The 17,337-nt window shown below is 48.1% G+C and overlaps 1 protein-coding gene across 1 annotated transcript in view; it reads left to right on the top strand.

Annotated features, from left to right (window-relative positions):
• IFT140 (intraflagellar transport 140) overlaps window positions 1–17,337 on the top strand; it is a 681,938-nt gene that overhangs the window by 286,625 nt on the left and 377,976 nt on the right. The window contains exon 14 of the mRNA XM_030212528.1: window positions 14,644–14,761. Coding sequence (XP_030068388.1) covers window positions 14,644–14,761 — 118 coding nt within the window. The remainder of the gene's footprint in view (window positions 1–14,643; window positions 14,762–17,337) is intronic.

The following is a 17,337-nucleotide window of genomic DNA, read 5'->3' on the forward strand; positions in this document are numbered from 1 at the left end:
TAAGACCCGCTGTCCTCGAAGAATACCTGCTACTGGTAAGTATCTTCATTTTTATAGACATTTGGGTGCCGAAGTGTCCACATATAATACTAGTGTATATTTGGGTGCTCCCATTTACACCTGCTATAGACTTGGCATTAATGGGGGAGCCTAAATGTTGCAGGTATGCGGGCCCTATCGATGTGCTCTGCACATACAAATATGTGCTATTCCATTTCAACATCTACTTGTAGAATACCACTTAAGCACCCAAGTGTTTTTTTTTGCTGGTAAGTGTACATATAAGCATCTAAATGTCAGTATTCTGTACGTTTAGGCATACAGTTGCACATAAATGTAAGCTACTTGTAGCAATCATGTTACAATCCTGTTCGATTATGCCCAAATATTTAGACTCTGAGGGCATAATCGAACGGGTTGCCCAGTTTTTCCTCAGGATGTCCTCGCAGGACGTCCCGGTGAAGAGGCAGGGAAACCCGTATTATTGAAACAAGATGGACGTCCATCTTTCATTTCGATAATACAGTTGGGGGCGCCCAAATCTTAACATTTAGGTCAACCTTAGAGATGGTCGTCCCCGGTTTTTGTCGATAATGGAAACCAAGGACGCCCATCTCAGAAACGACCAAATCCAAGCCATTTGGTCGTGGGAGGAACCAGCATTCGTAGTGCACTTGTCCCCCTCACATGCCAGGACACCAACCGGGCACCCTAGGAGGCACTGCAGTGGACTTCAGAAATTGTTCCCAGGTGCATAGCTGCATTACCTTGGATGTTGAGCCCCCCCCCCCCCCAAAAAAAAAAAACCCACTACCCACAACTACAACACTACTATAGCCTAAAGGGGTGAAGGGGGGGCACCTACATGTGGGTACAGTGGGTTTCTGGTGGGTTTTGAAGGGCTCACATTTACCACCACAAGTGTAACAGGTAGGGGGGGGGGGGTCCGCCTGCCTGGGTCCGACTGCCTGAAGTGCACTGCACCCACTAAAACTGCTCCAGGGACCTGCATACTGCTGTCATGGAGCTGGGTATGACATTTGAGGCTGGCAAAAAAATATTTTTAAAGTTTTTTTTTTTTTTTTTTTTTTTGAGGGTGGGAAGGGGGTTAGTGACCATTGGGGGGAGTAAGGGAAGGTCATCCCCAATTCCCGCTGGTGGTCATCTGGTCAGTTCGAGCACCTTTTTGAGGCTTGGTTGCAAGAAAAAATGGACCAAGTAAAGTCGGCCAAGTGCTCGTCAGGGACGCCCTTCTTTTTTCCATTATTGGCTGAGGACGCCCATGTGTTAAGCACGCCCCAGTCCTGCCGTCGCTATGTTTCCGACACTCCCCCGTGAACTTTGGTCGTCCCCGTGACGGAAAGCAGTTGAGGACATCCAAGATCGGCTTTCGATTATGATGATTTGGGCGACCCTGGGAGAGGGTAACTGGAGAATTGAATCATCGACGTGCTATAGTCTTAATCTACTTAGATTTTAGCAAAGCTTTTGACACTGTTCCCCACAGGAGGCTCTTAAATAAACTAGATGGGCTGAAGATAGGTCCCGAAGTGGTGAACTGGATTAGGAACTGGTTGACGGACAGACGACAGAGGGTGGTGGTAAATGGAGTTCGCTCGGAGGAGGGAAAGGTGAGTAGTGGAGTGCCTCAGGGATCGGTGCTGGGGCCGATTCTGTTCAATATATTTGTGAGTGACATTCCCAAAGGGTTAGAAGGTAAAGTTTGCCTATTTGCGGATGATACTAAGATTTGCAACAGAGTGGACACCCGGGAGGGAGTGGAAAGCATGAAAAGGGATCTGAGGAAGCTAGAAGAATGGTCTAAGGTTTGGCAATTAAAATTCAATGCGAAGAAATGCAAAGTGATGTATTTAACTAACTAACTAACATTTCTAAAGCGCTACTAGGGTTACGCAGCGCTGTACAATTTAAACATAGAAGGACAGTCCCTGCTCAAAGAGCTTACAATCTAAAAGACAAGAGAACAATCTAAAGACAAGTGAACAATCTAGAGGACGAGGGAACAGTTAATCTGATAGGGTGGATAGATTGGGGCATTCTATATTTCTCGAGCGGTTAGGCGCCGAAGGCAGCATTGAAGAGGTGAGTTTTAAGCAGAGATTTGAAGATGGGTAGGGAGGGGGCATGGCGTATGGGTAAAGGAAGATTGTTCCAGGCATAGGGTGAGGCAAGGCAGAATGAGCGGAGCCTGGAGTTGGCAGTGGTGGAGAAGGGTACTGAGAGAAGGGCTTTGTCCTGTGAGCGGAGGTTACGGGCGGGAACATAGGGGGAGATGAGGGTGGAGCGGTAGTGAGGAGCCGCAGACTGAGTGCATTTGTAGGTAAGGAGGAGGAGCTTGAATTGTATGCGATATCTGATAGGAAGCCAATGAAGTGATTTGGGGAGAGGGGTGATATGAGTATATCGGTTTTGGTGGAATATAAGACGTGCAGCAGCGTTCTGAACGGATTTAAGGGGGGATAGATGGCTGAGTTGGAGGCCGGTGAGGAGTAAGTTGCAGTAATCAAGGCGAGAGGTAATGAGAGCGTGGACGAGAGTTCTGGTGGTGTGCTCAGAGAGGAAAGGGCAAATTTTGCTGATGTTGAAGAGGAAGAAGCGACAGGTTTTGGCAGTCTGTTGGATATGCGCAGAGAAGGAGAGGGAGGAGTCGAAGATGACTCCGAGGTTGCGGGCAGATGGGACGGGGAGGATGAGGGTGTTATCAACTGAGATAGAGAGTGGAGGAAGAGGAGAAGTGGGTTTAGGAGGAAAGACGAGGAGCTCGGTCTTGGACATGTTCAGCTTCAGGTGGCGGTTGGACATCCATGCCGCAATGTCGGATAAACAGGCCGATACCTTGGCCTGGGTCTCCGCGGTGATGTCAGGTGTGGAGAGGTATAGCTGGGTGTCATCAGCATAAAGATGATACTGAAAACCATGAGACGAGATCAGCGAGCCCAGGGAAGAGGTGTAGATTACTACTACTACTACTACTAACTAGCATTTCTAAAGCGCTACTAGGGTTACGCAGCGCTGTACAATTTAAACATAGAAGGACGGTCCCTGCTCAAAGAGCTTACAATCTAAAAGACAAGAGAACAATCTAAAGACAAGTGAACAATCTAGAGGACGAGTGAACAGTTAATCTGATAGGGTGGATAGATTGGGGCATTCTATCTATCTCGAGCGGTTAGGCGCCGAAGGCAGCATTGAAGAGGTGAGTTTTAAGCAGAGATTTGAAGATGGGTAGGGAGGGGGCATGGCGTATGGGCGAAGGAAGATTGTTCCAGGCATAGGGTGAAGCAAGGCAGAATGAGCGGAGCCTGGAGTTGGCAGTGGTAGAGAAGGGCTTTGTCCTGTGAGCGGAGGTTACGAGCGGGAACATAGGGGGAGATGAGGGTGGAGAGGTAGTGAGGAGCCGCAGACTGAGTGCACTTGTAGGTAAGGAGGAGGAGCTTGAATTGTATGCGATATCTGATCGGAAGCCAATGAAGTGATTTGAGGAGAGGGGTGTTATGAGTATATCGGTTTTGGCGGAATATGAGACGTGCCGCAGCGTTCTGAACTGATTGAAGGGGGGATAGATGGCTGAGTGGGAGGCCGGTGAGGAGTAAGTTGCAGTAATCAAGGCGAGAGGTAATGAGAGCGTGGATGAGAGTTCTGGTGGTGTGCTCAGAGAGGAAAGGGCAAACTTTGCTGATGTTGAAGAGGAAGAAGCGACGGGTCTTGGCAGTCTGTTGGATATGCGCAGAGAAGGAGAGGGAGGAGTCGAAGATGACTCCGAGGTTGCGGGCAGATGGGACGGGGAGGATGAGGGTGTTATCAACAGAGATAGAGAGTGGAGGAAGAGGAGAAGTGGGTTTGGGAGGAAAGATGAGGAGCTCGGTCTTGGACATGTTCAGCTTCAGGTGGCGTTGGACATCCATGCCGCAATGTCGGATAAACAGGCCGATACCTTGGCCTGGGTCACCGCAGTGATGTCAGGTGTGGAGAGGTACAGCTGGGTGTCATCAGCATAAAGATGATACTGAAAGCCATGAGACGAGATCAGCGAGCCCAGGGAAGAGGTGTAGATTGAGAAGAGAAGGGGTCCAAGGACAGATCCCTGGGGAACTCCAACAGATAGTGGGATGGGAGTGGAGGAAGATCCATGGGAGTGAACCCTGAAGGTGCGGTGGGAGAGATAAGAGGAGAACCAGGAGAGGACAGGGCCTTGGAACCCAAAAGAGGATAGCGTGGTAAGAAGTAAATCATGGTTGACAGTGTCAAACGCAGCGGAAAGATCGAGGAGGATGAGGATGGAGTAATGACCTCTTGATTTGGCCAGGAGCAGGTCATTGCAAACATTTAGAGAGTGCTGTCTCTGTCGAGTGCAGAGGGCGAAAACCGGATTGAAGTGGATCGAGGATGTCATGAGAGGAGAGAAAATCAAGGCAGCGGCTGTGAACGGCGCGCTCAAGTAATTTGGAAAGGAAGGGTAAAAGAGAGATGGGGCGGTAGTTGGAGGGGCAGGTAGGGTCAAGTGAAGGTTTTTTGAGGAGAGGTGTGACAACGGCGTGCTTGAAGGTGTCAGGGACAGTTGCAGTGGAGAGAGAGAGGTTGAGGATGCGACAGATGGCGGGGGTGACAGTATGGGAGATAGTGTTGAGTAGGTTGGTGGGGATGGGATCAGAGGAACAGGTGGTGCATTTCGAGGAGGAAAGAAGGTGGGAAGTTTCATCCTCGGTGATCTCAGGAAAGGAGGAGAAGGAGACCTGGGTAGGTTGGTTGAGGGAGAGGGTTAAAGGGTGAAGGGGAGGTGGTGGTTTGGTCGTGAACTCAAGGTTGATCTTTTGCACTTTGTCGCGGAAATAGTCGGCCAGTGATTGAAGAGAAAGAGAAGGGGGAGTAGGAGTGGGGGGCACTTTTAGGAGGGAGTTAAGGGTGGTGAAGAGACGACGAGGGTTGGAGCTGAGAGAATTGGTCAATTGGGTGTAATAGTCCTGTTTTGCACGGAATAGGGAGGAGTGGAGGGAGGATAGCATGAATTTGTAGTGGAGGAAGTCTGAAAGGGTACGAGATTTCCTCCAGAGGCGCTCAGCGGATCGGGTGCAGGAGCGAAAGTAACGGATGCAAGGAGTCAGCCAGGGCTGGGGATTGGTGCGCTTTGTGGGACGGGAGATGGATGGCGCGAGGGTGTCCAAAGCAGAGGAGGGAGCGGTATTGTAAGCGGAGATCGCTTTGTCGACAGTTACTAAGGACGTGATGGAGGGGAGGAGATTAGAGATAGTAGATGATAGGGTGGAGGGGTCAATAGCCTGGAGGTTCCTGGAGATGGTGGTTAAAGTTGGACGGGGTGGAGGGGGGGGGGGGGGTGACGAAGTGTGAATGTGATCAGGTGATGGTCGGAGAGAGGAAGAGCTGAGACGTGGAAGTTGGAGGGTGAGCCGGAGGAGGAGAGGACGAGGTCGAGACAATGTCCATCACGGTGAGTAGGGGTGGTGGAGCACAGCTGGAGGTTGAAGGAGGATGTTAGGGTGAGGAACTTAGAAGTATGGGGGTCGGATAAGTCATCAGCATGTACGTTAAAGTCTCCGAGAATGAGGGACGGAGATGAGGGGTCAAGAAAGACAGAGAGCCAAGCATCAAAGTCGGTAAGGAAGGAAGGGAAGGATTTATCCGGGGGGCGGTAAATGACTGCCACTCTGAGTGGTAGCGGGTAGAATAGCCTGATGGAATGGGCTTCAAAGGATGGGAAGCAGTGAGACTGCGGTAGGTGGAGGGGTTGGAAACTACAGGAGGGTGATAGTAGTAGCCCAACGCCTCCGCCGCGGCCGATTGGGCGGGGCGTGTGGGAGAAGAGAGAGCCTCCATGGCAGAGGGCTGCAACTGAGGCAGAGTCTTCCGGGGAGATCCAGGTTTCGGTTAGGGCGAGCAGTTGAAGGGAGCGAGAGATAAAGAGATCGTGGGTGAGAGGCAGTTTGTTGCAGACTGAGTGGGCATTCCACAAGGCGCATGAGAAGGGGAGGGAGGAGGGGGGAAGGAGGGGAATAGAGACGAGATTGGAGACATCCCGGGATCGTTCACAAGGATAGGATGGGGACAGGTGGGGGGGACCTGGATTAGGGTTAATGTCTCCTGCGGATAGCAGGAGGAGGAGCAGGAGAGTGCGGAGGAGGGTGGGGGAGGTTGGGCGACGAAGACGGGATGTACTTAGGAGGAAAGGGGATGGGTTAATGGCAGGAAGGAAGTGCCGAAGGTTGAGAGCCAGGAAGGAGGAGGGGGACAAGAGGGATGGTGAGGTGAGGGATGGAGGTGAATAGGGTATTGCGGTGGCGGGCAGGGTGGGAGGGCAGCGGGTAGTTCTAATGGTAGACAGTGGGAGTGGGGGGGAAAGAAGATTAGGAAGGGACAGGGCAAGGAAGAGAACATGGACAGGGGCCATAGGTAGTGACTGAGGTGTAACAGGTGACTATACAGTGACTGAGGTGTTAAGCAGTTAACAGGTGTTAAAGGGTGAGTATGTAATGACTGAAGTATTAAGCAGATAGATAGGGCTTGAAGCTAGGTTTTGGGTTGGCGATTAGGTAAGTCAATGGCTGAAAAGCTAGCAGGCAGGTAGGTAAGTCAATGGCTGAGCAGGCAGGCAGGAACAGGTGATTGGCTAGCAGGCAGGTTGATTGGCTAGGGGCTGGATCAGGCGGATTGAAGCATGGTGGAGCAGATGGACTGGAACAAGGTGGAGCAGATGGACTGGAACAAGCAGGCTGGAGCATATGGACTGGAACAAGCAGGGGGATGCTGGGTCTGGCGGACTGGAACACGTTGGAGCAGGTGGACTGGAACACGCTAGAGCAGCTGGATCAGGCGGACTGGAACACGCTGGAACTGATGGACTGGAACAAGCAGGCTGGAGCAGATGGATTGGAGGGAGCAGGGAGAAGCTGGGTCAGGTGGACAGGAACAAGTTGGAGCAGATGGACTGGAAGAGGCTAGGAGAAGCTGGAGTAGACGGACTGGAACAAGCTGGAGCCGATGGACTGGAGCAGCCAGGGAGAAGCAGGATCGGGCAGGCTGGAGTAGATGAACCAGCAGGAAGAAGCTGGATCAGGTGCACCGGAACAAGCCTGAGCCGATGGACTGGAGCAGCCAAGGAGAAGCAGGATCAAGCAGGCTGGAATAGACGAACAAGCAGGAAGTAGCTGGATCAGATGAACTGGAACAAGCTGGAGCCGATGGAACAAGCTGGAGCCGATTGACTGGAGCAGCCAGGGAGAAGCAGGATCAGGCAAGCTGGAGTAGACGAACAAGCAGGAGGAAGTTGGATCAGGTGAACTGGATCAAGCTGTAGCTGATGGACTGGAGCAGGCAGGGAGAGGCAGGATCGGGCAGGCTGGAGCAAGCTGGGGTAGATGGACCGGGGCAGGCAAGCAGGGAGAAGCTGGATCGCGCGGATCGGAGCAAGCTGGAGCAGCTGGATTGCCACACTCGCCGCCCTCAGAGCAGCGGACTGGGACAGGCTAGGGCCGAGGGACCAGAGCAAGCTGATGGCAGGGCAAGGCAAGGACCAGAGCCAGCAGGGATCACGACAGTATGAAAATGGTCTAAGGGAGAGGATCAACACCAGGGCCTAGGGATTAGTTACCCCAGGTCATCTGGCTCCCCAAGCTCCTCTCAGTCGGGTCACCATCAGGGCCTGTGGGTCAGCTGCCCCAGGTCTCCTGACTCCCCACGCTAGCGGGAAAGAGCTGTAATTGAGTGGCAGCACTCCCAGGCGCCGGTCACCCGCTGACTCACCCCACCTCAATCTCCTGTCCCACGCTGCTCCGGTTACCAGTCAGCGGAAACGAGGGACGAACGGCTGCCACGTGGATGCGCGCTCGCCGCGCACAGCTTCTCATCGATCACCTCACTTCCGTGACCTCTCGCCCCACGCCGCCCGCCTCTCGCTCACCGCTACCCTGCTCGAAGAGAAGGGGTCCAAGGACAGATCCCTGGGGAACTCCAACAGATAGTGGGATGGGAGTGGAGGAAGATCCTTGGGAGTGTACCCTGAAGGTGCGGTGGGAGAGATAAGAGGAGAACCAGGAGAGGACAGGGCCTTGGAACCCAAAAGAGGACAGCGTGGCAAGAAGTAAATCATGATTGACAGTGTCAAACGCGGCGGAAAGATTGAGGAGAATGAGGATGGAGTAGTGACCTCTGGATTTGGCCAGGAGCAGGTCATTGCAAACTTTAGAGAGTGCCGTTTCTGTCGAGTGCAGAGGGCGAAAACCGGATTGAAGTGGATCGAGGATGGCATGAGAGGAGAAAAAATCAAGGCAGCAGCTGTGAACGGCGCGCTCAAGTATTTTGGAAAGGAAGGGTAAAAGAGAGATGGGGCGGTAGTTGGAGGGGCAGGTAGGGTCAAGTGAAGGTTTTTTGAGGAGAGGTGTGACAACGGCGTGCTTGAAGGTGTCAGGGACAGTTGCAGTGGAGAGAGAGAGGTTGAGGATGCGACAGATGGGAGGGGGTGACAGTATGGGAGATGGTGTTGAGTAGGTTGGTGGGGATGGGATCAGAGGAACAGGTGGTAGAAACTCACGAGAGCCTTATGTGTTAGGCGGGGAGAGTCTGATAGGTACTGAGGGGAGAGGGATCTTGGGGTGATAGTAACCGAGGATCTGAAGGCGACGAAACAGTGTGACAAGGAGGTGGCCGTAGCGAGAAGGTTGCTAGGCTGTATAGAGAGAGGTGTGATCAGCAGAAGAAAGGAAGTGTTGATGCCCGTGTACAAGTCGTTGGTGAGGCCCCACCTGGAGTATTGTGTTCAGTTTTGGAGGCCGTACCTCGCAAACGATGTTTAAAAAATGGAAGCGGTGCAAAGAAAAGCTACGAGAATGGTATGGGATTTGCGTTCCAAGACATGAGTAGAGACTTGCTGACCTGAACATGTATACCCTGGAGGAAAGGAGGAATAGGGGTGATATGATACAGACGTTCAAATACTTGAAAGGTATTAATCCGCAAAAAAATCTTTTCCAGAGATGGGAAGGCGGTAGAACGAGAGGACATGAAATGAGATTGAAGGGGGGGCAGACTCAAAAAAGATGTCAGGAAGTATTTTTTCATGGAGAGGGTGGTGGATGCTTGGAATGCCCTCCCGCGGGAGGTGGTGGAGATGAAAACGGTAACAGAATTCAAATATGCGTGGGATGTGCATAAAGGAATCCTGTGCAGTAGGAATGGATCCTCAGAAGCTTAGCCAAAATTGGGTGGCGGAGCAGGTGGGGGAAGAGAGGTTGGTAGTTGGGAGGCGAGGATAGTGGAGGGCAGACTTATACAGTCTGCCAGAGCCGGAGATGGGAGGCGGGAAATACTGCTGGGCAGACTTGTATGGTCTGTGCCCTGAAGAAGGCAGGTACAAATCAAGGTAAGGTATACACATATGAGTTTATCTTGTTGGGCAGACTGGATGGACCGTGCAGGTCTTTTTCTGCCGTCATCTACTATGCTACTATGTTATCTCCCGATTTGTGTCGAAAGATGTGCGCCCTTCTCTTTCGAAAATAAGCCTGTCTGTCACTTATGCCATGTAAAAGGAGTAATAAATGTGAGCATGTACATTTTGCTTTTTAGTGTGTATTGTCACAGGGACTTGTAATGTAACTGTGAGACAGTCTTTTTCAGGAGTTCTGAGTTCCAGCCTTTCCCTTGTAGTTTCAAAAATTCCTGTCGAGATCAAAATGATAGGCAAAAATTATATCAGCGAGGACAAAGTCCAAGGTACATGCTTAAGTGAAAACACTGCCCTGTCTTCTGCATCTCCTTCCCCCTGCAGTACTGTGCTCCAAATTCCTTCCAGTTTGCCTGGACAGATGATGATGGGGCTTTTCTTTTAACCTCCCACCTCCATTTTCTTAACTCCTTATACACAGTCCAGGGACTCCCCCCCCCCCCCCCCCCTCTATTTGTCTATTCAGTCTCCTTAGGAGTCTTTTAATCGGAAACAAAAAAAATGTCTTGCAATGTCCCATTTTCAAAACCACAAAATACTAAAATCACAGTGCCCCCCCCCCCCCCCAAATACAGCCTTTGGCTCTTCTTAGATTCAGCCAAGGCTCAGCAGCCACCTCTCTTGTGTTGTTTGTTTCTCACACTGGCCCTCCCAGCTTGCTATATCAATTATTCAAAATATTCAGGCAAAACTTTCTATCCCAAAGTAAAAATGGAAAAGAAATATTCAAACGCTTAGCTCCATAGCTTCTTCTTGGTTGTAGTTCTTTATTCCTTCGGACTCCCCTGAACTGGTAGCTTCCACCTCCATTGCTGGCCTCTCGTCTGACTGGAAGTTGTTTGTTAGCTCACATTCTATAGTCTCTGTTTCCTCCACTTCCTGCCATGAGACCCTCCCTTCTACTTCTGCCCCTCTGTTGGGCTGGGAGGCAGGACTTGATTTTAGAGGTTCCTTCTTCCTATGCGGGGCATCTCTAGGCTTAGGATTGCTGTTTACTCCTCTGTTCATGGTTCATGATCAGCACGAACATACCTAAATCTTCACTACCCAAGCAGCAAAGGCCTCAAATACAAATAAATGTATGCATCCAGCTTTTCCTATTTAAGCGCACAACTATGGAACGCTCTGCCAAAATTAGTAAAAACAACGTACGACCACCTCAATTTCCGGAAAGAACTAAAAACAAACCTGTTCGGGAAGGCAGATCCCACCGATCCAACATAAGACTGAGTACCTGCAACACAACAAAACCAAAGATCGTATTGGACACACCCAATTTCCCCCTTCCTCTCTAAGCTCCCCATTATATCAACCATACATGAACCTTATTTTAACGCAATAACACCTTGTATTTGTTCATACCGGAACTGGCGAACACCATTACGGTACTCTGTAAGCCACATTGAGCCTGCAAATAGGTGGGAAAATGTGGGATACAAATGTAACAAATTAATAAATGTGTTAACCCTAAGGGTCTTAACAGCGATGTTATGCTGACTTATTTATTTATTTTGCTGCATTTGTATCCCACATTTTCCCACCTATTTGCAGGCTCAGTGTGGCTTACATTATGCTGTAATGGTGATCGCCATTAACAGAATGAGAAATACAGAGTATTATTGCAAATAAAGTACAGAAAATATAAAATAAGTTCGAAATGATTAGCTATTCAATACATTTCAGGTATTTGAGAACAAGGATAATATATAACATTCAATAGTATCAATGAGATTAAAGTAAACAAATGAGAGACAAGTTCAGTGTTAACTTGTTCTGGTAAAGTTGTGATGTCAGTACATTTAAGAGGGTCTAAATGATAAGTCTCTTTGAACAGGTTAGTCTTTAATAGTTTCTGGAAGGTTGTTAAATCGTGAGTTGTTTTTATGGCCCTTGGTAATGCATTCCATAGTTGCTTGCGGATGTAGGAAAAGTTAGATGTATATATTGATTTATAGTTAAGTCCTTTGCCGTTGGGATAATGGAGATTCAAGAATGTCCGTGATGATTTTTTTACGTTTCTTGCTGGTAGGTCTATAAGGTCTGACATATATATTGGTGCTTCGCCATGGATAATTCTGTGAACCAGGGTACAGGTTTTGAATGTAATTCTGCCTTTTAGTGGGAGCCAGTATAATTTTTCTCTGAGGGGTTTGGCTCTTTCGTATTTCGCCTTTCCAAATATGAGTCTGGCTGCAGTGTTTTGGGCTGTTCGGAGTTTCTTAATAATTTGTGCTTTACATCCGGCATATATGGAATTGCAGTAATCCAAATGGCTTAGCACCAGTGATTGCACCAGATTGCAGAATATCTCCCTTGGGAAGAAAGGTTTTACTCTTTTGAGTTTCCACATTGCGTGGAACATTTTCTTTGTAATATTTTTCGTGTGACTTTCTAGTGTGAGATTTCGATCAATTGTGACTCCCAGAAGTTTCAGGGTGTCCGAAACAGGAAGGATAATATTTGGGGTATTTATATTGGTATAATTGATTTTGTTGTATTGTGATGAAAGGATGAGGTATTGAGTCTTCTCTGCATTAAGCTTCAATTGGAATGCATCTGCCCATAAATTCATTATTTGGAAGCTGTGATTGATTTTGTTAGTGATTTCTTCTAAATCATTTTTAAACGGGATGTAAATCGTGACATCATCTGCATAAATATATGGATTGAGGCCTTGGTTTGGATAGTGATTTGGCCAGTAGAGTCGTCATTAAGTTGAAGAGAGTTGGTGAAATTGGTGATCCCTGAGGCACTCCGCATTCAGGTTTCCATTGTGATGATGTAATCGATTTTGATATCACTTGATATGTTGTTACAGTTAGGAAGCCATTAATTCACTTTAGTACATTTCCTCCAATACCGAAATATTCTAGGATGTTCCATAGAGTATTATGGTTGACCATGTCAAACACGCTGGACATGACAAATTGTAAGAGGAGAACATTATTGCCAGCTGCAATTATTTTTTTTAAATTTAGTTAGAAGTGTTATTAGTACTGTTTTGGTGCTATGATTTAATTCGGAATCCTGATTGAGATGTATGTAATATAGAGAAATTATTTAAGTAATTGGTACGTTGTTTGGTGACTAAGCTTTCCATTAACTTAACTACAAGAGGGATGGATGCAACCGGGTGGTAGTTAGTTATATCATTTAATTTTTTCTTTAGGTCTTTAGCATCTTATAATCAGGGGTGGCCTAAGGCAAGATGCCCCTTGAGGCACTGATGAGATGCGCCCCCCCTTTCCCCGGGGCAACAGTCTGGCATCTCCCCCTTCCTTCCGCCACCTGCCTTTTTTTCCAGAAGGTGGCGGCGCCAGCAGTTCCCATAAGCTGCCCTTAAGCGGATATCGGTCTCTTCTCTGCTGCGGCCTGCCTCTGAGGAAACAGGAAGTTACATCAGATAGGCGGGCCACAATAAAGAGATTAGGCCAGTGTCAGGGCAGCATTTGGGAATTGCTGCCGCCGCTGCAGTCTTTTTGAAAATGGAAAAAGAAGGTAAACTCAGGGAAAGGAGTGGAGGAAGGAAGGGGGAGATGCCGTTCCAGGAAGAGTGCTGCCTGAGGCCCCCGTCTCCATTGGCCTAATGGTAGGGACACTACTGCTTATAATAGTCTATAAGTTAAGTCTGTTAAGTGTGGGACCCACCGATGCCCTGCCTATGTGACTTCCCCTGTGATTACCTTCTTGCAGTTACATGATATGCATCTTGTGCAATCACATTCTAAAACACTGCTGAGTAGATATATCATATTTACATGCATGCTTGTAACATTTCATGTGCACATTTGCTAGTATTCTATAATCTTATTGCACAAAGGATGCTTATATTTTGGCACTTTGGGCTGGATAATCAAAGGATTTATGCTGCTAACTTTGAGAGAGATTCTCAAAAATTGGCTTCTGAAAATTTACAAGGCCAAGTGCATACGTTTTTTATTCAAAATTTCACTGAACAATTTAAGAGCATAAAATCTTGGTGGTAACAGGTGGAATTAGCGTGGGGAAAAGAAGTTAGGAGTTCAGCACTAGACTAGGCAAATGAATGATAGGCCTAAATTTATGAGCATGACTTTTACGCTCCTAAATTAAGATGAATTTTCAGCTGATAAGTTGTGCTCCTAAAACTGACAGAAAATAGGGCACAAATTTAGGAGACTGATTTAGGAACATAAATTTTGTAGCTCAGCATTTTCTTAATTTGGGCCCTAAGATTATTGAATGAGGGGGATAATGTCAAAGCTATGACTGCATAAGTAGCCCACTTGAGGTTGCCCTTATGGATGAAATTTGCAAGGCAGCATCATGGGCTTTGGTCCATAGATTCATTTCTGATTAATGTTTGGAAAAGGACTTTTTATGTGACAGGAGGTCTGGCCAGTCCGTCCTTCAGAATCTCTGAGGATTAGAATACAATTCATGGAGACCTCTTTTTTTCATTTCTAGACTGCCTTTACAAAAGGCATAAAATGAAAAAGGCTCATTGCCACCAATAATATTTTTGTACCACCTTTCTTGTTTTGTTGTTCCCATTTCTGTTGAAAGCAGACTGTACAACAGGCATAAAATCAAAAAGGCTCATTGCTACCAATATTATTTTTGTACTACCTTTCTTGTTTTGTTGTTCCCATTTCTGTTGAAAGCAAACTTTAACTAGGGAGTCCCATTTGTTTGGCCTTAACTATCCTGTTTGCCCTTGGGGAAAAAAACAAGCCACTCACTTGTAACAGATGTTCTCTGTGGACTGCAAAATACAAGTCCTCGCTTATTCCCACACGACAGCAGGGAATGGGAAAATGCATGCATGCAAGATCAGGCTTCTGAAAAGCTTCTAGAGAAATTCAAGCTGGGAAACTTTTCTGCACAGGCTGTCATTGATGTCACCAACCTGTGAGAACTTATAGACAGCAGGATACCTGCTACAGGTAGTAACATGGTTACCTGGGAGCAGCCAAATAAAATGTAATTAAGGAGATAAATTATGAAAGAATTGGCTCTTTATAGACAGATATGTTTACTTTCTTTTCTTTTTGATAACTAATGAATCTCTGCCAACCTGTTCTGTGAGGCATCTTTTATGAAATAATTGAAATTGTGAGTAACACTGTGAAATAAATGCTGATGCTTTTCCAGAATTAGAACTTTTGACATGTTGTCTTTCCTCAAAGGGAGGCAAAAGCACACTGCAATACCAAGAATCTGGCAGAGTTTGTGCCTAGTCTGAGAAATATCATGTCTGTGAAGTGCAATGCCAATGGCAGCAAAGTTAGCATCCTCATCACCCAGGTACGTTGACAGCTCATGACGGTAACCCATTAGAGGCTGCTGTTGGAAAACTTTTGTATGTTCTGTTTGCCATGACTTGCTGCTACTCTTAGAAATAAATCCTGTCAGACTCCTTACCAACCACTGAAAGGAACACAGGAGCAGGAGCTGAGTGAAGGTCTGACCACTCAGCTCCTGCTCCTGTGTTGCTGACACAAACACAGTGGAGCAGGGGGGCAGTGTAAGCTATTCATCAGGATTTAAAGTGATTGCGGGGTTGATATCACTTCAAAACCTGATGAATAGCTTACACTGCTCCCTTCTCATAAGAACATAAGAGGAAAGGGAGAAAACCTAAAGGAATCCCACATAGAATGTAGTTAGCAAATGACAGTGGGAAGTTGGAGAAGACTTGCGAAAAACCAGGTACTCAGGATGATCATCAATGGCAAGCAAACACTTTATTTCTTATACTTGCATTAAACATGCAATGCCCGACATGGCACCATGTTTCGGTACAAAGTGCCTGCCTCAGGGGTCATGAATATTGATGTGCCCAAAAAATATCTGGGTATAGTGCTAGGAAATCACTTGAATAATTATGAAATTGGTCTTTAAAAAAGACCTTTACAATGGCGAAGTGCCTGTGGTGAACTGCAGTGTAAACACTCCCCCCTCCCCACAGCCACCCCAGGTTCTCCCTCCCTCCCTCCCTCCCTCCCTCCCTCCATTCCCATCCCCACAGCTGCCCCAGTTTCTCTCTCCCTCCCTTCCCATCCCCACAGCTGCCCTAGGTTCTCTCTCCCTCCCTTCCCATCCCCACAGCTGCCCTAGGTTCTCTCTCTCTCTCCCTCTCCCTTCCATGGCCACCCCAGGTTCTCCCTCCCTCCCCCTCCACGGCCACCTCAGCATCTCTTTCTCTCCCTCCTTCCCCCCTCCATGGCCACCTCAGCTTCTCTCTCTCTTCCTCCTTCCCCCCCCGCCCCCGCCACAGCCAGCTCAGCTTCTCTATCTCTCTCTCCCCTCCCATGGCCACCCCAGGTTCTCCCTCCCTCCCTCCCCCCAGGGCCACACGAGGTTCCTTCTTCCTCTCTCCCTCCCGTCCACAGCTTCCTGAGGTTCTTTTTCTCTCTCCACCCGCAGTTCTCTTAATTCCCCCTTCCACCACCCGCACATGGTCTGGCATCTCTCCCCCCCACCCCCCGACCGCCAGCGGCTCTTTCTTCCCTCCCCTTCCCACCTGTTTTTACCTTTTTCCGTCGTCCGTAAAATCTTTTGCCCTGCAGCCACGACAGTGGTACTGAAAAGCTGCCTGCACCTAGCCTTCCCTCTGACCCATCCCAAACAGGAAGGCCAGGGGAGCAGGACAGGTCAGAGGGAAGGCCTGGTGCAGGCGCTTTTCAGTACCACTACCATGGCTGCAGGACCGAAGATTTTACTGAAGATGGAAAAAAAGTAAAACCGGGTGGAGAGGGAAGAGAGAGCTGCTGGCGGTCTGGGTGGGGGGGGGGGGGGGGGGGATGCCGGACCACATGCGGGCGAGGAGGGAAGGAGGCAGGCAGACAGAAGACAAATCATTAATTGTGATTTAATTTTTAAATTGTGATTAATAATTAACGTGTTAATCATGGCGTTAACTGCAGTTAACGTGCAGCCCTAGTAAAAGCTAAGATTAATCTATAAGCCAGTGACATCACAGGCTCAAACGTTTGGCACCCTTAGCACTGGCGCCCTGGACCAGAGCCTAACCTGGTCCATAGGTTAAGCTAGCCCTGTAATTAAGGATGACGTACAAACTGTTATTCTGTTTGTTTGCAGAATCCCTCAGGGATCCATTGTGTCCCCAATTCTCTACCTAAGCCCCTTAGCCTCTGTAATACAGTCCTTTGGTCTTAGTATGTATTTCTGTGCAGATGACATCTTGTTCATTATACATCCACTAATGCTCCAGACCTATTCCCACTTCAAAAGTATCTGGAAGAAGTTTCAACTTGGTTACATGCATATCACTTAGTTTTAAATCCCCAAAAGGCCACAGTTTGCTGGATTACAGAGCATGCTACTATTCTGTCAGTTACCCCTGTGCTGTTTAGACCTCCTATTCAGTAGATAAATGTATATATTTAGGTGTAACGTTATACTCAAATTTATCCTTTTCTCCTCAGATATCTTCAGTTATCAAATCTAGTTTTGTTGAATTACGCAAACTACTATCAATTCGCAGTTACATAGACGAGAGGGCTCAACATACTCAGAGGGAGACAGAGAGGTACATAGAGGAGACCTACAGGGAAGTTGTAGAGAAGTCCCACCTCCAGTCTGGTAGCCCTTGTGCTACCTTGGAGAAGGGAGGTCTCCTAGAAGGAGAGCAACACCCTGGTGAAGTAGGAAGTACTCCTGTAGCCAGGACCTGCCCACCAGGGGATGTAATATCCTCTCGCACCAAGGATGTGTCTCCAAGTGCTGCCCAGGAGGGAAAGATTAGGACAGCCGTTGTAGTTGGTGATTCGATCATTAGGCATATAGATAGCTGGGTGGCTGCTCAACGTGAGGATTTCCTGGTGACTTGCCTACCTGGTGCGAAGGTGGCATACCTC

The sequence above is a fragment of the Microcaecilia unicolor genome, chromosome 8 (assembly GCF_901765095.1).
Source record: "Microcaecilia unicolor chromosome 8, aMicUni1.1, whole genome shotgun sequence".
NCBI lineage: Eukaryota > Metazoa > Chordata > Amphibia > Gymnophiona > Siphonopidae > Microcaecilia > Microcaecilia unicolor.